Here is a 17,614-nt window from a genome sequence, read left to right on the forward strand (position 1 = left end):
AAACTTGGCTTTACCTTCACTCTAACATCAACTTTATAATGCTTTCTAGTCATTTTTTCAGTCATTTCTTTGGGCCCCTGAGCAGTTGAAGTTAAGATCGAGTCCATGCTCTTCGGGCAGCAGTTGAATCCTTGTTCTGTACATCTTGTATTTTCTGTGATAGAGTGGTGATATGAGTTGATTGCATAGTTACCGCAAAATAATGTAAGTGACTTCATGATATCAGAGGTGGTAACTAAGCAGCAACTCCACTGGAAACCATGGTATTTTGATGATCAGACATTAATGGTGGGTAATGCACTAACCTCTCGACAATGCTAACAGTGCAGTTAATACGGATTATGAAAGGACAATGATATGGTTGCAATACACTAATATATGACACTTTGTTATTTTGGCATTTAGATAACTTGAGATAAAATAGATGCTCATTTTCAAAGCAGGAAGAACTTTCCTTTTAATGTTTTATTACATTGACACTCTCTCTCTCCCCTGGGTACTGAATGGCAAAGAATGAATGATTACTGGAGCAAGCAGAATGCACTGAGGTATTCTAACTGATTCAGGGAACTGAAAGATGTTCAGTGAACACTGAAACAGTTCAATGTTTCATTCAAACCAGAAGCTGAAAATTATCTACAACAGTCAAAATCTTAAAATACAAACAAAACAAAACAATTTCTGACTATGTAAGATTTAACACTTACAAATGGAATTTATACTACTCATTCTAATTAGAGAATATCTAATTTTTCTTCTTGCCTAAGTAATAAAAAACTAAATACAGTGGAGTCACATCTTTTTATTTTTTACGTAATCTCTATACCCAACGTGGGACTCGAACTCACAACTTCAAGATCAAGAGTTACAAGTTCAACTAAGCCAGCCAGGTGCCCCCAGTGGAGTCACATGTTACATGAGGATTAAGTTCTAAGTTAGGAACAAGGCAAGAATTTTATACAATCAAAATTACTCATGAAAAATACCTTCAATTGCTAATAAAGTACACTGTCAATAGGACTGCATATAAAACTATAAATGTATATTTAAATGTACATAGAAATGTACATTTAGATAAAGATGAATTACACACAAATTTTAGAACAGAATAGTTTTAGAACTATTAAATTTTTTCTTTTTCTCTCCAGAAGACCTTATAGAGATGAATTTATGTTAGTAAAATATACATAGGATGCAACACCACTGTACAAATTTTAGCTCTAAATAAAATAGGCAAGATCAGTGATCAACTGTATAATGTACATGAAATAATGGAAGTTCCAATTCTAAAATAACACATGAAACAGGCTAGCTAGCCCCATATCCATAAAGTTTCAAAGGAATAAAATATTCTATCATTTCAGAAAAATAAGGAGGTCATTATATTAGAATATATAAAAATAATGACTCCAGTTCTGCCCTAACAATGTTTTTGGAATAAGTTTCCTACTTTTAACAGTATTATAGAAGCATTTTCCCATGAGATACTCTTACACTTTTAGCTAGCAACGCAAAGTATTAATAAAATATTAGCTGGTATCAATATTAATTTCATTACTCGGCATTTCTTTCTTTCAAACAATTATCTAAGATGTAATGGTAATGAATTTAATGTAACATTTCATAATCTATATTCTTACAGATGATGTTACATGAACAGACTTTAAACATTTTTTCAATAAAAGTTTGTTATATTCATGCATTTTATACTTAAGTTGTTCCAAATGCTAATTAATTCACCTTTTATCTCTTTGGTGAATTTTACCCGATGAGAATCAGTCAGAGGTCTTGGTTGCTCATCAATATTATGAATGTCAAGAACTTCACACATGAATTGAATTACAGGTTGTGCTTTGTAGAAGGCAGTGGCAGAAACTAAGAAAAACACAAATGGTACAAATTAATGTTTCTGTAAAAAAATTCAGAAATTTGTTCTCAGTTTCCATGATAATTAACTAATTATAAAGTTATAATTATCCTTTATGCATACTTATGTATATAAAAAAGCATTTCTGAATCAAGCAGTTTCAATTTGATGGCTGTTTGACTAGGAGACAGGCAGAAGAACAGAAAAGCCAAGTCCTATAGTTTTTATTATCTATTTTTCTTCATGGGTAACTGAATAAAACCTTTCTCTGCTACATGTATAGAAATATTCTGGGTATGAGACAAGGCCTGTAAGGGGACACATGCCAGAGCTCCTTAGCAGAGGAAAAGGTTATTCTTTTTTTTTTTTTTTAACTTTTATCAGGTTATTTTTTTAATGTTTATTTTTGAGAGAGTAAGAGACAGAGCATGAGTGGGAGGGGGCTGACAGCAAGGGAGACACAGAATCTGAAGCAGGCTCCAGGCTGAGCTATCAGCACAGAGTCTGATTCAGGACTTGGACCCAAGAACCACGAGATCATGACTTGAGCTGAAGTCGTACGCTTAACCAACTGAGCCACACATACGCTCCTAAACAAAGCTTGTTGTGCCACCCTGGCCTGTTTATTCTAGTGAAAGCTTTTCCTGTCTTGCACAGATTTGAGAAGACAGTGTTAGTAAATGATACTGGTACTAATCCAAATTACAGGAAGTAATAAGTAAAGAGCATTTGCCCGATGTGATCTAGCTACAGTTGGTAGTTTACTAACAGTCAACCAGCATGACTTCTTAATCTTGGGCTTCAGAACTAGAAGAGCTTCACCAATAGCACATCACCATCACTCATTTCTTTTCTTTTTTAATGTTTTATTAAAAAATTTTTTTTAATGTTTATTTATTTTTGAGAGACAGAGACAGAGCACGAGCGGGGAAGGAGCAGAGAGAGAGGGAGACACAGAATCCGAAACAGGCTCCAGGCTCTGAGCTGTCAGCACAGAGCCTGACACGGGGCTCGAACTCATAAACTGTGAGATCATGACCTGAGCCAAAGCTGGACGCTCAACCAACTGAGCCACCCAGGCACCCCAAGAACTTCCTTAATTTGATAAAAATTATCTACCAAAAACCTATGGCAAATTCAGGGGCACTTGGGCTCAGTCAGTTAAGCATCTGACTCCTGATTTTGGCTCAGGTCATGATCCCAGGGTCCTGGAATGGAGCTCTGCCTCAGGCTCCTCACTGAATATGGAGCCTGCCCAGGATTTGTTTATCTACCTATCTCTCTCTCTTTTTTCTTTATCTCTCTCTCCCTTCCTTTCTCTCTTTCTCTCCCCCCCATCCTACCTCCCTCCAACTGCTCTGCTCCCCCGCTCATGCTCACTTTCTTTCTCTAAAATAATTTTTAAAAATTCATATTAAAAAACATCTATGGTAAGTTCAACTTCATTTACTAGGAAGTTCTAGCTAGCACAGTATTGCAAGTTAGAGAAATAATGGGTACAAAGACTAGAAAGGGAAAAAATTATTCACAGTATGACTACACAGAAAACCCAATAAAATCTACAGATAAATTATAGAATTAATGAGAGTTCAGCAAGGTTGCTAGACTTAAGATCAATATATGAAAAGAAATTATTCTTATACATTGGCAACCAAATTAAAATGTAATTTAGCAAAATACATGTTAAAATTACAACAAAAAACAGTAGGACTTGGGATGAAATCCAAACAAAATATGTATAAGATCTAGAGAAGTAGGGGCGCCTAAGTGGCTCAGTCGGTTAAGCGTCCGACTTCAGCTCAGGCCATGATCTCATGGTTCGTGAGTTCGAGCCCCGGGTCGGGCTCTGTGCTGACAGCTCAAAGCCTGGAGCCTGCTTCGGATTCTGTGTCTCATTCTCTCTCTTCCCCTCCCCCACTTGTGCTCTTTCTCTGTCTCTCAAAAATAAAAAATAAAAATGTAAAAACAACAAAAGGTCTAGAGAAGTAAACGGTATCTTTACTATTGAAAGATACTACAGAAGATCTAAATAAATGGAGTAATATACTCTATTTGTATAAATTATTCCCATATTAATCTGCAAATTCAGAGTAATTTCAATCAAAATACCTATCACCTGGACCTCTGGAAATTAAGAAGCTAATCCTAAAACTAATACGAAAGGGCAACAAAACAAGAATATTTATTTAAAAAAAATTTTTTTTTTCAGAGAGAGAGTATGCAAGCAGGGGTGAGGAGCAGAAGGAGAGAGAGAATCTCAAGCAGGCTCCATGCTCAGTACAGAACCCAATGAGGGGCTGAATCCCACAACTCTGGGATCATGACCTGAGCTGAAATCACGAGTCAGATGCTTAACACACTGAGCCACCCAGGTGACCTTAGCCAAGACAATTTTTAAGTCTAAGGTCTGCCCTATCATTTATCAAGATTTGTTATAATCTTATTCAAGTCAAGAGACTATGGGGATAGACACACAGACCAGGAGAACAGATTTGAAAGCCTACCTCACACAATATACAAAAACAAATTATTATGCAGAGAATAAATATGAAAAAAAAACATTTAGAAGAAAATATACAATATCTTTTTTAAAAAATGTTTTATTTTGGGTGGGGGGAACAGAGAAACAGGGAGAGAAAGAATCCCAAATAGGCTCTGTGCTGTCAGTGTGGAGCCCAACAAAGGCTCGATCTCATGAACTCTGAGATCATGATCTGAGCCGAAACCCACAGTCAGATGCTTTACCCAGTGAGCCCCTCAGGCACCCCTAGAATATCTTTATGATCTTGGTGGTAAGGAAGAATTTCTTAACAAGATATTAAAACTATAAACTATTGAAATCATAAGAATTTCTTTCTCTCTCTCTCTCTCTCTCTCTTGAGCACAAACGGGGGAGAGTGGCAGAGGGAGAGAGAATCTTAAGTGGGCTCCATGCTCAGTGCGGAGTCCAACATGGGGCTCAATCCCATGACCCTAGCATCATGACCTGAGCTGAAATTAAGAGTCAGATGCTCAACCAACACACCCCTAAGAATTTAAAATACGTAAACTATAAACTATTAAAACTATAAGGGAAAAAAAAATATGGAAGAGAACTGTAAGAAATGCACCCATAAACAAAGCAAAACAACAAAAAACCACCCAAAACAGCAGCAGAATGAGGCTATAGATTGGTAGAGGACATGTGTAACACCTATAACAAATAATCAGTATTTAAAAAAAAATTTTTTTTATGTTTATTTATTGTTGAAGGAGAGAGAGAGAGCATGAATGGGGGAGGAACAGAGAGAGAGAGGGAGACACAGAATTCGAAGCAGGCTCCAGGCTCTGAGCCATCAAGCACAGAGCCTGATGTGGGGCTGGAACCCACAAACCGTGAGATCATGACCTGAGCCGAAGCCAGACGCTCAACCGACTGAGCCACCCAGGCACCCCACAAATAATTAGTATTGAAATATGTAATGAGTTCCTATAATCAAGATACAACAAATGTGGCAAATGACATGAACTAGCATTACATAAAAGAGAAATCTAAATGTTGAAACCCATAAATTTTCATGAATTATTTTATGTGTAATTAAGGAAATACATAACAATATTGAGCTATCATTTTACACCAGTCAAGATGGGCAAAGAATTTTAAGACCTGTAACACAAACTGACAACAAGCCAATGGAAGAATGAATGCTCTCATGCAGACTGGAGGGATATAAACTGATACAATGACGAGAGCAAATAGTAATGTATAGTAAATTTGAAGATATGCTTACTTTTCCATCCAGCAGTTCCACTATGTTGAAATACATACTCTAGAGAAATTCCCTATATGCCAGAGGAGGCATGAGTAAGAATGCTTATTGTAGCATTGTTTTTAATAGTAAAACCAAAATATCCATCAACAGATGGATAAATCTGGAGTGTGTGCACATAATTAAAATGGACTAGCCACGTGTTAGAATTCAGATCAATAAAATTAGAAATCAAGTACAGATATTATTGAGAGGACTTTGGTGGAAAATGAGATATTATCTACTACTTAGATTGCCAGTATCTAGATATATATAATCTACAACTAAGGAAAAAAAATCACCAAAAGAGACTATGTCTAGAATACCAGTAGGATAGTCTTCCAATTCATCAACATTCATCTCCAAATTTATTAAGGACATTTAAATTTCAGTAAGGTTTTGTAATACACTCTACACCTCTAATGTATCTTTATATAGATTGATAAATGATAAATTTTTTTTGCTGATAGAAATACATCCTTTAATTCCTGTCACTGATTGTTTGTTGCACATTGATTTTTCCAAGCTATGTTTATTTTCTTCTTTTCATGCATAGCAGTGTTTGAATAATAAAACAAGGACAAGCTTTAAAATAAAATAGACATAGATTTTGATCCTAGGTCCAACATTTACTGATTATGATTTCTGTGAATTTCTATTTGTTCAGTTGTAAATTTAGAATACCTACTACTCATAGCATTAGTGTGGGGATTCAATGCAAAGTACCTACTTGTACGCTGACCATAATAGGAACTCAACAGAGCTTCTTTTTTCATTTCTTTAAAAAAATTTTTTTTAAATGTTTATTCATTGAGAGAGAGAGAGGGAGAGGGAGAAGGAGAAAGAGAGAAAGAGCGTGTGGGGGGGAGGGGCAAAGAGCTAGAGACACAGAATCTGAAGCAGGCTCCAGGCTCCAAGCTGTCAGCACAGAGCCCAATGTCGGATCAAACCCACAAACCGTGAGATCAAGACCTGAGCTGAAGTCCATCACTCAGCAGACTGAGCCACCCAGGCATCCCTCTTTTTTCATTTCTGAAGAACTGTTCATTCATGTCATTTGTTCACTGATCTAGTGAGGTCTTAATTCTAGGCAAAATCACTTTGTTAATGTAAACTAACTCCTTAAAGAGGTCTTACAGGAGAATGTTCCATTAAGAAGGAACTAGAATTTTTTAAAAATGTTTACTTATTTTTTTGAGAGAGAGAGAGTGTGGGAAGGGGAGGGTAGGGGAGGGGCAGAGAGAGAGGGAGACACAGAATGTGAAGCAGGCTCCAGGCTCTGAGCTGTCAGCACAGAGCCCTACGAAGGGCTAGAACTCACCAACCAGGAAATCATGACCTGAGCCGAAGCTGGATGCTTAATTGATGGAGCCACCCAGGTACCCTTAGAATTTTTTTTTTTTTTTTCAGAAAGAGGGAAGGCGGGGGGGGGGGGGGAGATGGGGGGAGGGGAAGAGAGCGAGAGAGAGAGAGAGAGAGAGAGAGAGAGAGAGAGAGAGACTGACTGCACACACGCATCAGAAGAGGAGGGGCAAAGGACCCAAAGTGGGCTCTGCATTGTCAGCAGACAGCCCCATATGCAGGGCTGGAACTAAGGAATAATGAGATGATGACCTGAGCCCAAGTCAGACCCTTAACGGTCTAAGCCACTCAGGTGCCCCAAGAAGGGGTTAGAATTCTTAAGTTTGCTTTTCACTATGTCAAAAGACATGGCAGAAAATAACAGATAAGAAAAAAGAAAGTAGTAAGTGCTTGCCATATTTAAAATAACTATGACTATGAAATAAGTCCAGGTCCAAATGAATAGTATAAAATAGAACAGTAAATAACATTGGAAGCTTGTAAAAACATAATCACAATTATACCTTAATGTACACATACTACCTCCTGAGAGGTTACATGGTATGGATGTTATCTGCTTCAATTTTAATAGGCTTACTCCCATGGCTCTGAAAGTATGAGAACAGAGATTAAGACTACTTATTACACAATGAACGTCTTTTTATGGTTATAATTAGTGAGCACTTTAGAGGCCATGTTAAGTATCTTTGAATTTCCTATTATCACCTGGCAAGATATTATTAACATAGCATCCAGGAGATATTGATAGATTAAAGAATTGTTTTATTTTTTCTATTTTTAATATAAAATATCACACATTTAGTAAAGTATATAAAATATGAATATTACTGAGAGTATTATACAATAAATATATACAGAACCAGCACTGGATCAACAACTAAATATTGCCAGTATCTTAGCAACCTCTTTCTTAGCCCCTTCCCAATCCTAACTTCCTCTCTCTCCTTCAAAGGTAATCAAAGTCCTGGCTCATGGTAATCACTTCCTTTTCTTTAAATACACAACATAAGTACAGATTCAAAAACAGTTTAGTTTTCCTGGTTCTTGAACTTTATATAACTGGAAACATAAAGCATGTAATCCTTTTGAGACTGTTGCTAAGGATGGTCTCTAGCTCATATATATTAAATGTAAATAGTTTCTTCATTTTCACTGCACTAACACTCTGGTAAAAAAATATAGTTATCTATTCTAAAGTTGGACATTTGTGTTGGCATTTTCCTTTGGTTACTGTAAGGTTATGAAAATTCCTATAGTTGGTCTTATTGATGCACATACACATATAAATTTCTCTGGTAGAAAAGGCTCCATCTAAAAGTAGAATTGCTGAGTCATGAAGGATCTGTATCTCTAATTTTCCTAGATAATGTCAACTCTTCCAAAATGGTTTTAACAACTGACCCTCTCATGAGCAATGTATAAGTCATTTTTGTGCTAATTTCTCACTGATAGTACTGTCAGACTTGAATTTTAGCCTTTCTGGTGGGTTATGTAGGAATACTTTACTTTTAGAAAAGGATTTTCAGGCTTACATATAATAAAATGCATTTTAAGTGTAAAGTTCAATGATTTTGACAAATGTATATATCTATGCTACTACAACCCCAATTAAGAAGGAAAATTTCTATCACCCCAGAAAGTACTTTCCTGCCTCTACGTAGTTAGTTTCTCCCACATCTGCCCTCGGCAAACACTTATAGTATTCTTTCACAATAGATTAACTGGTTACAAAATTTCATATAAATGTAATTATACTGTATATACCATTTTGAGTTCGTTCTTTTGCACATTTTAATTGAGATTCATTCATACTGCTGTATAAATTAATAGTTCTTTTTAATTGCTGGGTAGTATTTCCTTGTATGAATACATCAAAATTTGTTTCTCCATTCATCTGTTCTTGGATATTTGGGTTATTTCCTGTTTCCAGTTATTATGAATAAACAAATATATGCACATAAATCGTTGTATGACCTCTTTTTTCTTTTGTCTTGGGGAAAGGCCTAGGAATAAAATTGGTGGGTCATAAAGCCAGAAAATGTTTAACTTTAAAAGAATATGCCAAAATATTTTTCAAAGTGGTTGTACAATTTACACCTACCATTTCCAGTTGCTTCACACCCTAACACTGGTATTGACAGTCTTTTTTTTTTTAATGGTGGAATTTTTAAAGTTTTTATTTGTTTTGACAGAGAGAGAGAGAGAGAGAGAGAGAGAGAGAGAGAGAGAGAGAGACAGAGACACACAGGCAGAGAGAGAATCCCAAACAGGCTCCATGCTGTCAGTACAGAGCCTGATGTGGGGCTGAAATGCAGAAACCATGAGATCATGACCTTAGTCAGATGCTTAAACCAACTGAGTTACCCAGGTGCCCTGGTATTGCCAGTCATTTTAATTTAGCCCACGCAGTGGGTGTGAAGTAAGTACCTCATTGTGGTTATTTGCCTTTCTCAGATGAGCAATGATGTTTAGCATCTTTTCAAGTGTTTACTTGCCATTCACATACATCTTTTGTGAAGTGTCTGCTTTTGACCACATTTTAAAAATTGTCTGGTATAAGTTTTTAATATTCTGGACACAAGTCTTTTATTTAGATAGATGTTTTGCAAATAGTTTCTCCCAGCAGTGCCTACTTTTTCATCTTAAGTGTTTTGAAAAGAGGGTTTTCATTCAGATGAAGTTTCCAGTATATTAAAAAATGTTTTGGGGAGCCTGGGTGGCTCAGTCGCTTAAGTGTCCAATTCTTAATTTCGGCTCAGGTAACGATCTTTCGGTTCGTGGGATGGAGCCCCACGTCAGGATATATGCTGATAACATGGAGCCTGCCTGGGATTTTCTCTCCCTTGCTCTGCCCCTCCCCTGCTCACGATCTCTCTCTCAAAATAAATAAACTGAAAAAATAGATCTTTCACTCCAAGGACATGAATATTTTTCCTGTTTTCTTAGAAATTTCCCAGTTTTAGCTTTGTGGATTAATTTTTGAGTATAGTGTGAAGTAGGGGTTATGTTTATTTTTTTCATACACATAACCAGTTGTTCTGGCATCACTCATTAAGACTATCCTTTCGGGGAACCTGGGTGGTTCAGTTGGTTAAGCACCGACTCTTGATTTTGGCTCAGGTCATGACTCCAGGGTTTGGGATCAAGCCGTGCATCCAGCTCTGTGCTGAGCATGGAGTCTCCTTAAGATTCTCTCTTCCCACACCGTGCTCACTTTCTCTCTAAAATAAAGTATTAAAAAAAAAAATACTACCTTTTTCTCACTGAATTATATTGGCTCCTCTGTCAAATATCAATCAACCACATGAGTGGGTCTCTTTCTGTAGCTATTCTAATTGCTTCTCAGCCTGTGATTAAGATCAAGTATCTTAAGAAAAAAAATAAAGATCAAGTATCTTAATATCTGTAGCTTTTCTATAACTTGATTAACAGGTCTACCTTCACCCCAATATCACACTGTATTGATTACTATGGTTTTGTAGCCTATCTTTAAAACCAGGTAGTATGGGGTGCCTGGTTGGTTAAGCATCCGACTCTTGATTTTGGCTCAGGTCATGATCTCACAATTGCTGAGACTGAGCCCCGATTTGGACTCAGTGCTGACAGTGGCAGAGCCTGCCTGGGATTCTCTCTCCTTCTCTGCTCTCTCCTGCCAGTGCACTCTTTCTCTCAAAATAAATAAATAAACTTAAAAAATATAAAAACTAAAAAAAATTTAAACGCCCTAAAACTAGGTAGTATAAATCTTCCCACTTTGTTTTTCTTTGAAATGTTTTTGGCTATTTTAGGTTCTTTGTATTCCCATATAAATCTTAAGACAGCTTGTCAACTTATATTAAAAAAAAATCCTGATGAGATTTTCATTAGGATTGTGTTGAGTCTATAGGTCAGTTTGGGGAGAACGGACAGCTTAACAATTTTAGTGTTCTGGTCCAAGAACATGGTATCTTTATATCTTTCTTGGGAAGTCTTTGTAGCTTTCATTATACAGACTTGCACATCTTTCTTTAAATCTATTTTTTTTATTATTAATGGTATTTTTTCTTAATTGTTGAATGCTAGTATTATTTCTTGTTATACTGCTTGTATTGATTTTTGTCTATGCTACTAGTATACTGTGTCCTTGCTAAATTCATCTATTAATTCTAGTAGGTTTGTGTGTTTTTTTTTTTTGGTAGATTCATTAGGATTTTTTATGTAGAGAATAACAGGTCTTCTGCAAACAGGGAGAATTTTATTTCTTCCCTTACAACATTATGTCTTTATTTTTCTTGCCTCGATGCATTGGTTTGCACTGCCAGCACCATGCTGAATCAAGCAGTGAAAAGCAAGTATCCTTGCCTTGATCTTGGAGTAAAAGCTTTTAATCTTTTTTTACCCTTTAGTATGAAGATGATGCCTCTTATGTTTTCTAGACGCTTTTATCAAGCTGAAAAAGTTTCCTTTTATTGCTAGTTTATTGTAAATTTTTATCATGAGAACGTTAGAATGTGTCTAATGATTTTTCTGTTTGTTGGGAGGATTATACTGTTTTTGTCAAGTGTTGGTATCACAGGTATACTAGCCTCATAAAGTTGGAAAGTCTTTCCTCCTCTATTTCCTGAATTAGTGAAAGACCGGTACTATTTTTTCCTTAAATGTTAGATAAAATTCACCAGTAAAATCACTGGAATTTTCAATAAATTCATAAATTCATAAATTTCATAAATTCGATTATGAATTGAATTTCATAGATACAGAGCTATTCAGATTATTCTTCAGAGTAAATTTCTGTAAAGTCATGTTAAATTATCAAATTAACTGGTATAAAGCTCATAACATTTCCTTATTAACCTTTCAATTCTAAAGGACCTTTAGTGAGACGCTCTTTCATTCCTGATACTGGTAATCTGTTTTTTTCTATTTTTCTAAATTGGTTTAGTCTTGCTAGGAGTTTTTAATTTCATTAAAAGAACCAACTTTTGGGTTCATTCATTTTCTGCACTGTTTTCTATTTAATTAATATTTGCTCTGATCTTTATTATTTTTTACCTTCTTTTAATTTGGATTTGTTCTTTAGCTTAGGACAGAAACTTTGTGTGATACCCAGCCTGCAAGATGTCCCTAATAAGTCTTGCCTTATAGAATTCACAACTTTGTATAAGTCTTTCCTACAATGAATATAACTGTGTAACTAACAGGATATTATAAAAATGGCAAAATGTAGCTTTCAATACTAGGCCTTAATGTCATTACAGCTTCTACCTTGCTCTATCATGGATTACTTGCTCCAGAGAAAGTCAGCCACAATACTGTGAGAAAACTTAACCAGACCTCTTGAGTGGTCCATGTGGCAAGAAACCAGGCCTTCATCACAAACTTGTTACCAACTGAGTTTTATAGCTGTAAAGCAAGACTTAATCATCCCTGTAAACATATTAAGTACCTACTATATCAAGGACTCTCTTATGGGTTGAAATTTAGAGATGATCCAGACAAAGACTCTGCCTTTTAAGAACAAATTCTGGGTTATGATGCTCATTTCATTCCTTCCCCAATCCCCAAACTCCGTTATAATTATGGTAAGGAATTATAAAAGGGGGGGGGTGCCTGGGTGGCTCAGTCGGTTGAGCATCTGACTCTTGATTTTGGCTCAGGTCATGATCACAGGGTCATGGGATCCAGCCCTGTGTTAGGCTCCATGAACATGGAGCCGTTTAAGATGATCTCCCTCTCCCACTCTTCCTCTCCCAGACTTACGCTCTCTCTCTAAAAAACCAAAAACATAATCTTAGAAAGAGGGGAGAACAGAAAACAGGAAATCCATCAACACTTCAGAAGACGAAAAGCAAGAAGCGCCAGGTGGCTCAGTTGGTTGAGTGTCCAACATCGGCTCAGATCACGATCTCACAGTTTGTGAGTTCCAGCCCCACATCGGGCTTGCTGCTGTCACTGCAGAGCCCACTTCAGATCTTCTATTCCCCTCTCTCTCTGTCCCTTCCCTGCTCTGCTGGTGCTCTCTCTCTCTCAAAAATAAATAAATAAATAAATAAATAAATAAATAAAAATAAATAAAAATAAATAAATAAATAAAAATTTAAAATTAAAAAAAAGCTGAAAAGCAAGTGGACAGGTTGTAACTGACATAGTAGATCCAAGAAAATGAAATCCCAGGCCAGCTAGGTTGGGAAAGATAAGAACCAACTGCATCTACACTATATAATCTTCAAAAAGCATGAGGAGTGGCAGCACCTCTGAAACTAGGCAGTACCTCTGAAACTAGTGACAGAATGGGGAGAGGTGTGGAAAAATAAAGAGGAAAGCTGTTTGAGAAGCAGGCAGCGTCCTAGACCCTTGTCTAATCCCACAATGCTGAACAACTGCCCTTTTGTCATCCCTACATAAATCCAGAGGTTTATTTTCTGGAAAAAATAAAGGAAAGGCTCTCTGGAGGGAGCATATCAGGCACAGTTGAGGGCACAGACTGTACCAAAAAGAAGGGATTAAATGAATATGAACATTAAATGCTGAATGTTGGCTTCTAGAATGTAGACAACCAGACTGATACCCTTCAGGCAGGAGCTGAAAAGACTTATCTTTGAGTAACCTGACCAGCCAAGCAAACACACTTGAGGATACAAATGTAGGTCCCCTAACATCAGTCCACTGAAACCACCCTATAATGAAGTTCATATTCAACTGGCCCCAATGATGCATTCGGAGCTTCTAGTCAGTGTTTTAGATCCTAATGAATCATGAGTAGATAACCAAAGATACAATGTATCTGAAGAAAGAAAGACTCTAACATGGAAGGCAGAGATCAAAACATAAAGGAGTAGGAAGGGTAAACATGTACAGGAAAAAGAAAACTCCAAAATAGATTACAGTAAAACCTTGGATTGCAAATAACTTGTTCTGCGAATATTCCACAAGATGAGCAGTACGTGACACTGAATGTCACACGATCACACCTGAGCCGACGGTTCGTCTCTCTCATGAGCGCTGTGGGACTGTGGGTGACTGTCTCCTGTGCTTGCATGCTCGGTCTCAGGCCATGGTGTTTGGCAGAAATCAGGCATTTTTCAGAACGCTGGAAGGTGCCCACAACTGGCACTAGTGTATTTTCTGTCACTTCAGAGCACCTATGGACAGTCCTTTGCTTTTCCAACAAGAGTAAGCTTAGGAATGCTCTGCTTCATCCTAGGTCAGGCTGCCTGCAGATATAGACCCTTTCCTCTGCTACCTTATTACCAGTTATATTAAATACAGTAAGAGTTTATTAACACTGTAGTATAGTCAACATCCATGAGAGTGTATACAATAGCCCCCATGCAGAAAAAGGCTGAAAAGAAAGGCAGTAAGAGGGAGATGATTACAGTGGAAGTTAAGAAGGAAATCATCAAGAAGTACGAACGAGGTATGCGAGTGGCTGAAATTGCAAGATTTTGTAAGAAATCTACGTCTGCATCCTGTCTGAGGAGGAGGAGGAGGCGGAGAAGAAAAAGGCAGAGGAACCAAATGAGATTAGGGAGATGTGTAAAATGTGGGAAACAGTGCAAAATTTTGTAGAAAGGCACCACCCAAATAAGGCTGTAGCAGTGCGAGCAATGAATACAATTAACGACAATGCAATGTCACATTTCCACGAAATCCTCAAAAGGAGGCAAAAGCAAGTGTCACTGGATAGGTTCCTTGTTAACGGTGCATGAAAAGAGAAAGATTCCATTGAACCAATAGATAGCATTGATGCTGGTAGTGATGATGAAAGTTGTCCTACACAATAAGCGTCCTCTCATCTCTCTTACAACAGCCACGAAGGTTTTCAAAGGTAAGTGCAGGTTAATTTATTTTTCTTTATATTTTATATTTTATTATTTTGTATTATATTACAGTATTGTAATAATTTCTATAAGAATATTTTAAGGTTGGGGCGCCTGGGTGGCGCAGTCGGTTAAGCGTCCGACTTCAGCCAGGTCACGATCTCGCGGTCCGTGAGTTCGAGCCCCGCGTCGGGCTCTGTGCTGACTGCTCGGAGCCTGGAGCCTGTTTCCGATTCTGTGTCTCCCTCTCTCTCTGCCCCTCCCCCGTTCATGCTCTGTCTCTCTCTGTCCCAAAAATAAATAAACGTTGAAAAAAAAAAATTTTTTTTTATAATAAAAAAAAAAAAAGAATATTTTAAGGTTGTAGAATGAATCATCTCAACTTCATTATTTCTTATGGGGAAATTCATTTTGATATACAAAGTGCTTTGGATTAGGGGTGCCTAGATGGCTCAGTTGGTTAAGCATTTGACTTCAGCTCAGGTCATGATCTCGTGGTCTGTGAGTTCCAGCCCTGCCTCCAGCCCTGCCTCGGGTTCTGTGCTGACAGCTCGGTGCCTGGAGCCTGCTTTGGATTCTGTGTCTCCCTCTCTCTCGCCCCTCCCCCACTCAAACTCTTATCTCTCTCAAAAATAAACAAATATTTAAAAAAAAAAAAGATTTCTCTTTATTAAAAAAAGAAACCCAAATGCTTTGAATTACAAGCATGTTTCTGGAATGAATTATGCTCTTAAACCAAGGTTTTACTGTTTCTTAGTGAGCCAAGAGAAGATACTGTAACTGTGAAACAAGAATAGTATCCTACAACACTCAGGAAATAAATAACTACTAGAAAAGAAGAACATGATAGCAGAATGAAAAAGTGAATAAAGGGTTAAAAGATGAAGCTGAGGACATGTTCCAGAAGGCAAAGCAAAATATGTGAAAGACACTAGATATACACTTAAAATGGGTACATTTTATGGTATGTATAAAAAACAAACAAAACCCCTCACTAAAGCTATTTAAAAAATGGAGCACTGCTTTCAAATTTGTGAAGGAAAATTATTTCCAACATAGAAACTCAGTTAAACTGTCATTTAAGTTCACTTCCCAATACGCAAGGTGTCACAATATTTGCCTCTTACATACGTAACGTTTCCTCATGAAACTTTTGAACACTAAAAAAAAAGGATATAGGAAACAGAAGATCAATAAAGGAAAAAGACAAAAATTCTCAAGGGAAATAGTGATGTGCGATTCCAAGAGGACAGCTGTGTACCAAATACGAAGGGCATACTCAATGAGACTGAAACAAATAGGATGAAGGCTGTCACTGAGGTTTCTGCTGCCATTATTCTGATTCTGTAATGTGAGGATGGTCTGGGTAAGCCTGACACACACATATTTACTTTGCCTGGCTGGACCATATGTTGATAAAGTTCCTGTCCTGTTGCCTGAAATGAGACTCTCATTATACTCCAAAAAAATGTTCTGCTTTTGTTTACTGCTGAGAAGACTAATTTGACTATCATAAATTATTTCTTAATCTTTGAGATCTTATACCCGAACTCAAAAACAAACATATAAAGCCAGCAACACTAATACTGTGATTAATAAATTACTTTCTAGAAATCTGTTCTCCTTGCAAAGGAAAGCATATTCAGTGCGAACTTTTGACTCTTACACAGAATAAATTACAATCACTAAATTCTACAATTTATATATTCTATTTTCTTCTACGAGCAAAACAGACACTGAATGTTTTGCAGAAAGCTACTTCTACTGAAAAGGACATAAAAATATGTAAATAAAATAATTAAATAATATAGTAAATAAGTATATAAAAATAAAGTAAATAAGTAAATAAGTATATAAAAATATAGTAAATAAGTAAATAAAAATAATATAACCTTTCTCAATTCAGATGTACTGGGTCTGAAATTTGTCTGCCAGGAATCTTGCTTTTTAAGGGATACAGTATAGAGCTGTGAATAATATGGACATAATTTGGAGTCAGAGGTTGACCTCTATAATTTCAATGTAAATTATGTGACCTTGAGCCTTAAATATAAGCTGGCTATATTTAAATATTGGCTTAATAGGTTACGTTATACTGTTAAAATCAAAAGCATATGGGACACCAGCCTTGAAAATTCCCTGAGCAGACAAAACCAGTTTAGTCACACAAACAAAGCTTAATTTAGCTTGTCTTACAAGACTAACTTGACCTCGGTCATTTCTTGCTCATGCCTCTGAAAATCATAAGCAAAACTTAAACTGTTTCCCAAGGTTGATATAAGATAAAAATTCTAATATTATAACCAATCATTGAAGAATAAAACAATCATTTTTTTCTCTCTCTATATATAAACTGCTTTATAACAATATGCCCCTGAGCCTCATTCCATATTTTGGCTTGAATGCTCCCAGTTTGCAAACTGTTTTTGGTGTGTGCACAATAAACTTATACTAATTACTACTTCAGTAATTCATTGATTTTGCTTCTGTTACTTCTGAAAATCATATAAATTATTTAACATAAATGTTAAATATAAACTATGTGACCCTTAGAAAGAGTCAATTTAGAGAGAAAGTTTATTGAAATTTTCTCTCTCTAAACTTAACTCATGCAACTTTGGTAGAATTTACTTCAAATAATTAATGTAGGGGCGCCTGGGTGGTGCAGTTGGTTAAGCGTCCGACTTCAGCCAGGTCACGATCTCGCGGTCCGTGAGTTCGAGCCCCGCGTCGGGCTCTGGGCTGATGGCTCAGAGCCTGGAGCCTGTTTCCGATTCTGTGTCTGCCTCTCTCTCTGC

The 17,614-nt window shown here is 36.7% G+C and overlaps 1 protein-coding gene across 1 annotated transcript in view; it reads right to left on the bottom strand.

The window, feature by feature from the left end:
- AGO3 (argonaute RISC catalytic component 3) overlaps positions 1-17,614 on the bottom strand; it is a 116,294-nt gene that overhangs the window by 43,320 nt on the left and 55,360 nt on the right. The window contains exon 6 of the mRNA XM_047084531.1: positions 1,741-1,875. Coding sequence (XP_046940487.1) covers positions 1,741-1,875 — 135 coding nt within the window. The remainder of the gene's footprint in view (positions 1-1,740; positions 1,876-17,614) is intronic.

This window comes from Lynx rufus, unplaced genomic scaffold (assembly GCF_022079265.1).
Source record: "Lynx rufus isolate CCGP_SWC_20201006 ecotype Redwood Valley unplaced genomic scaffold, mLynRuf1.p SCAF_2, whole genome shotgun sequence".
NCBI lineage: Eukaryota > Metazoa > Chordata > Mammalia > Carnivora > Felidae > Lynx > Lynx rufus.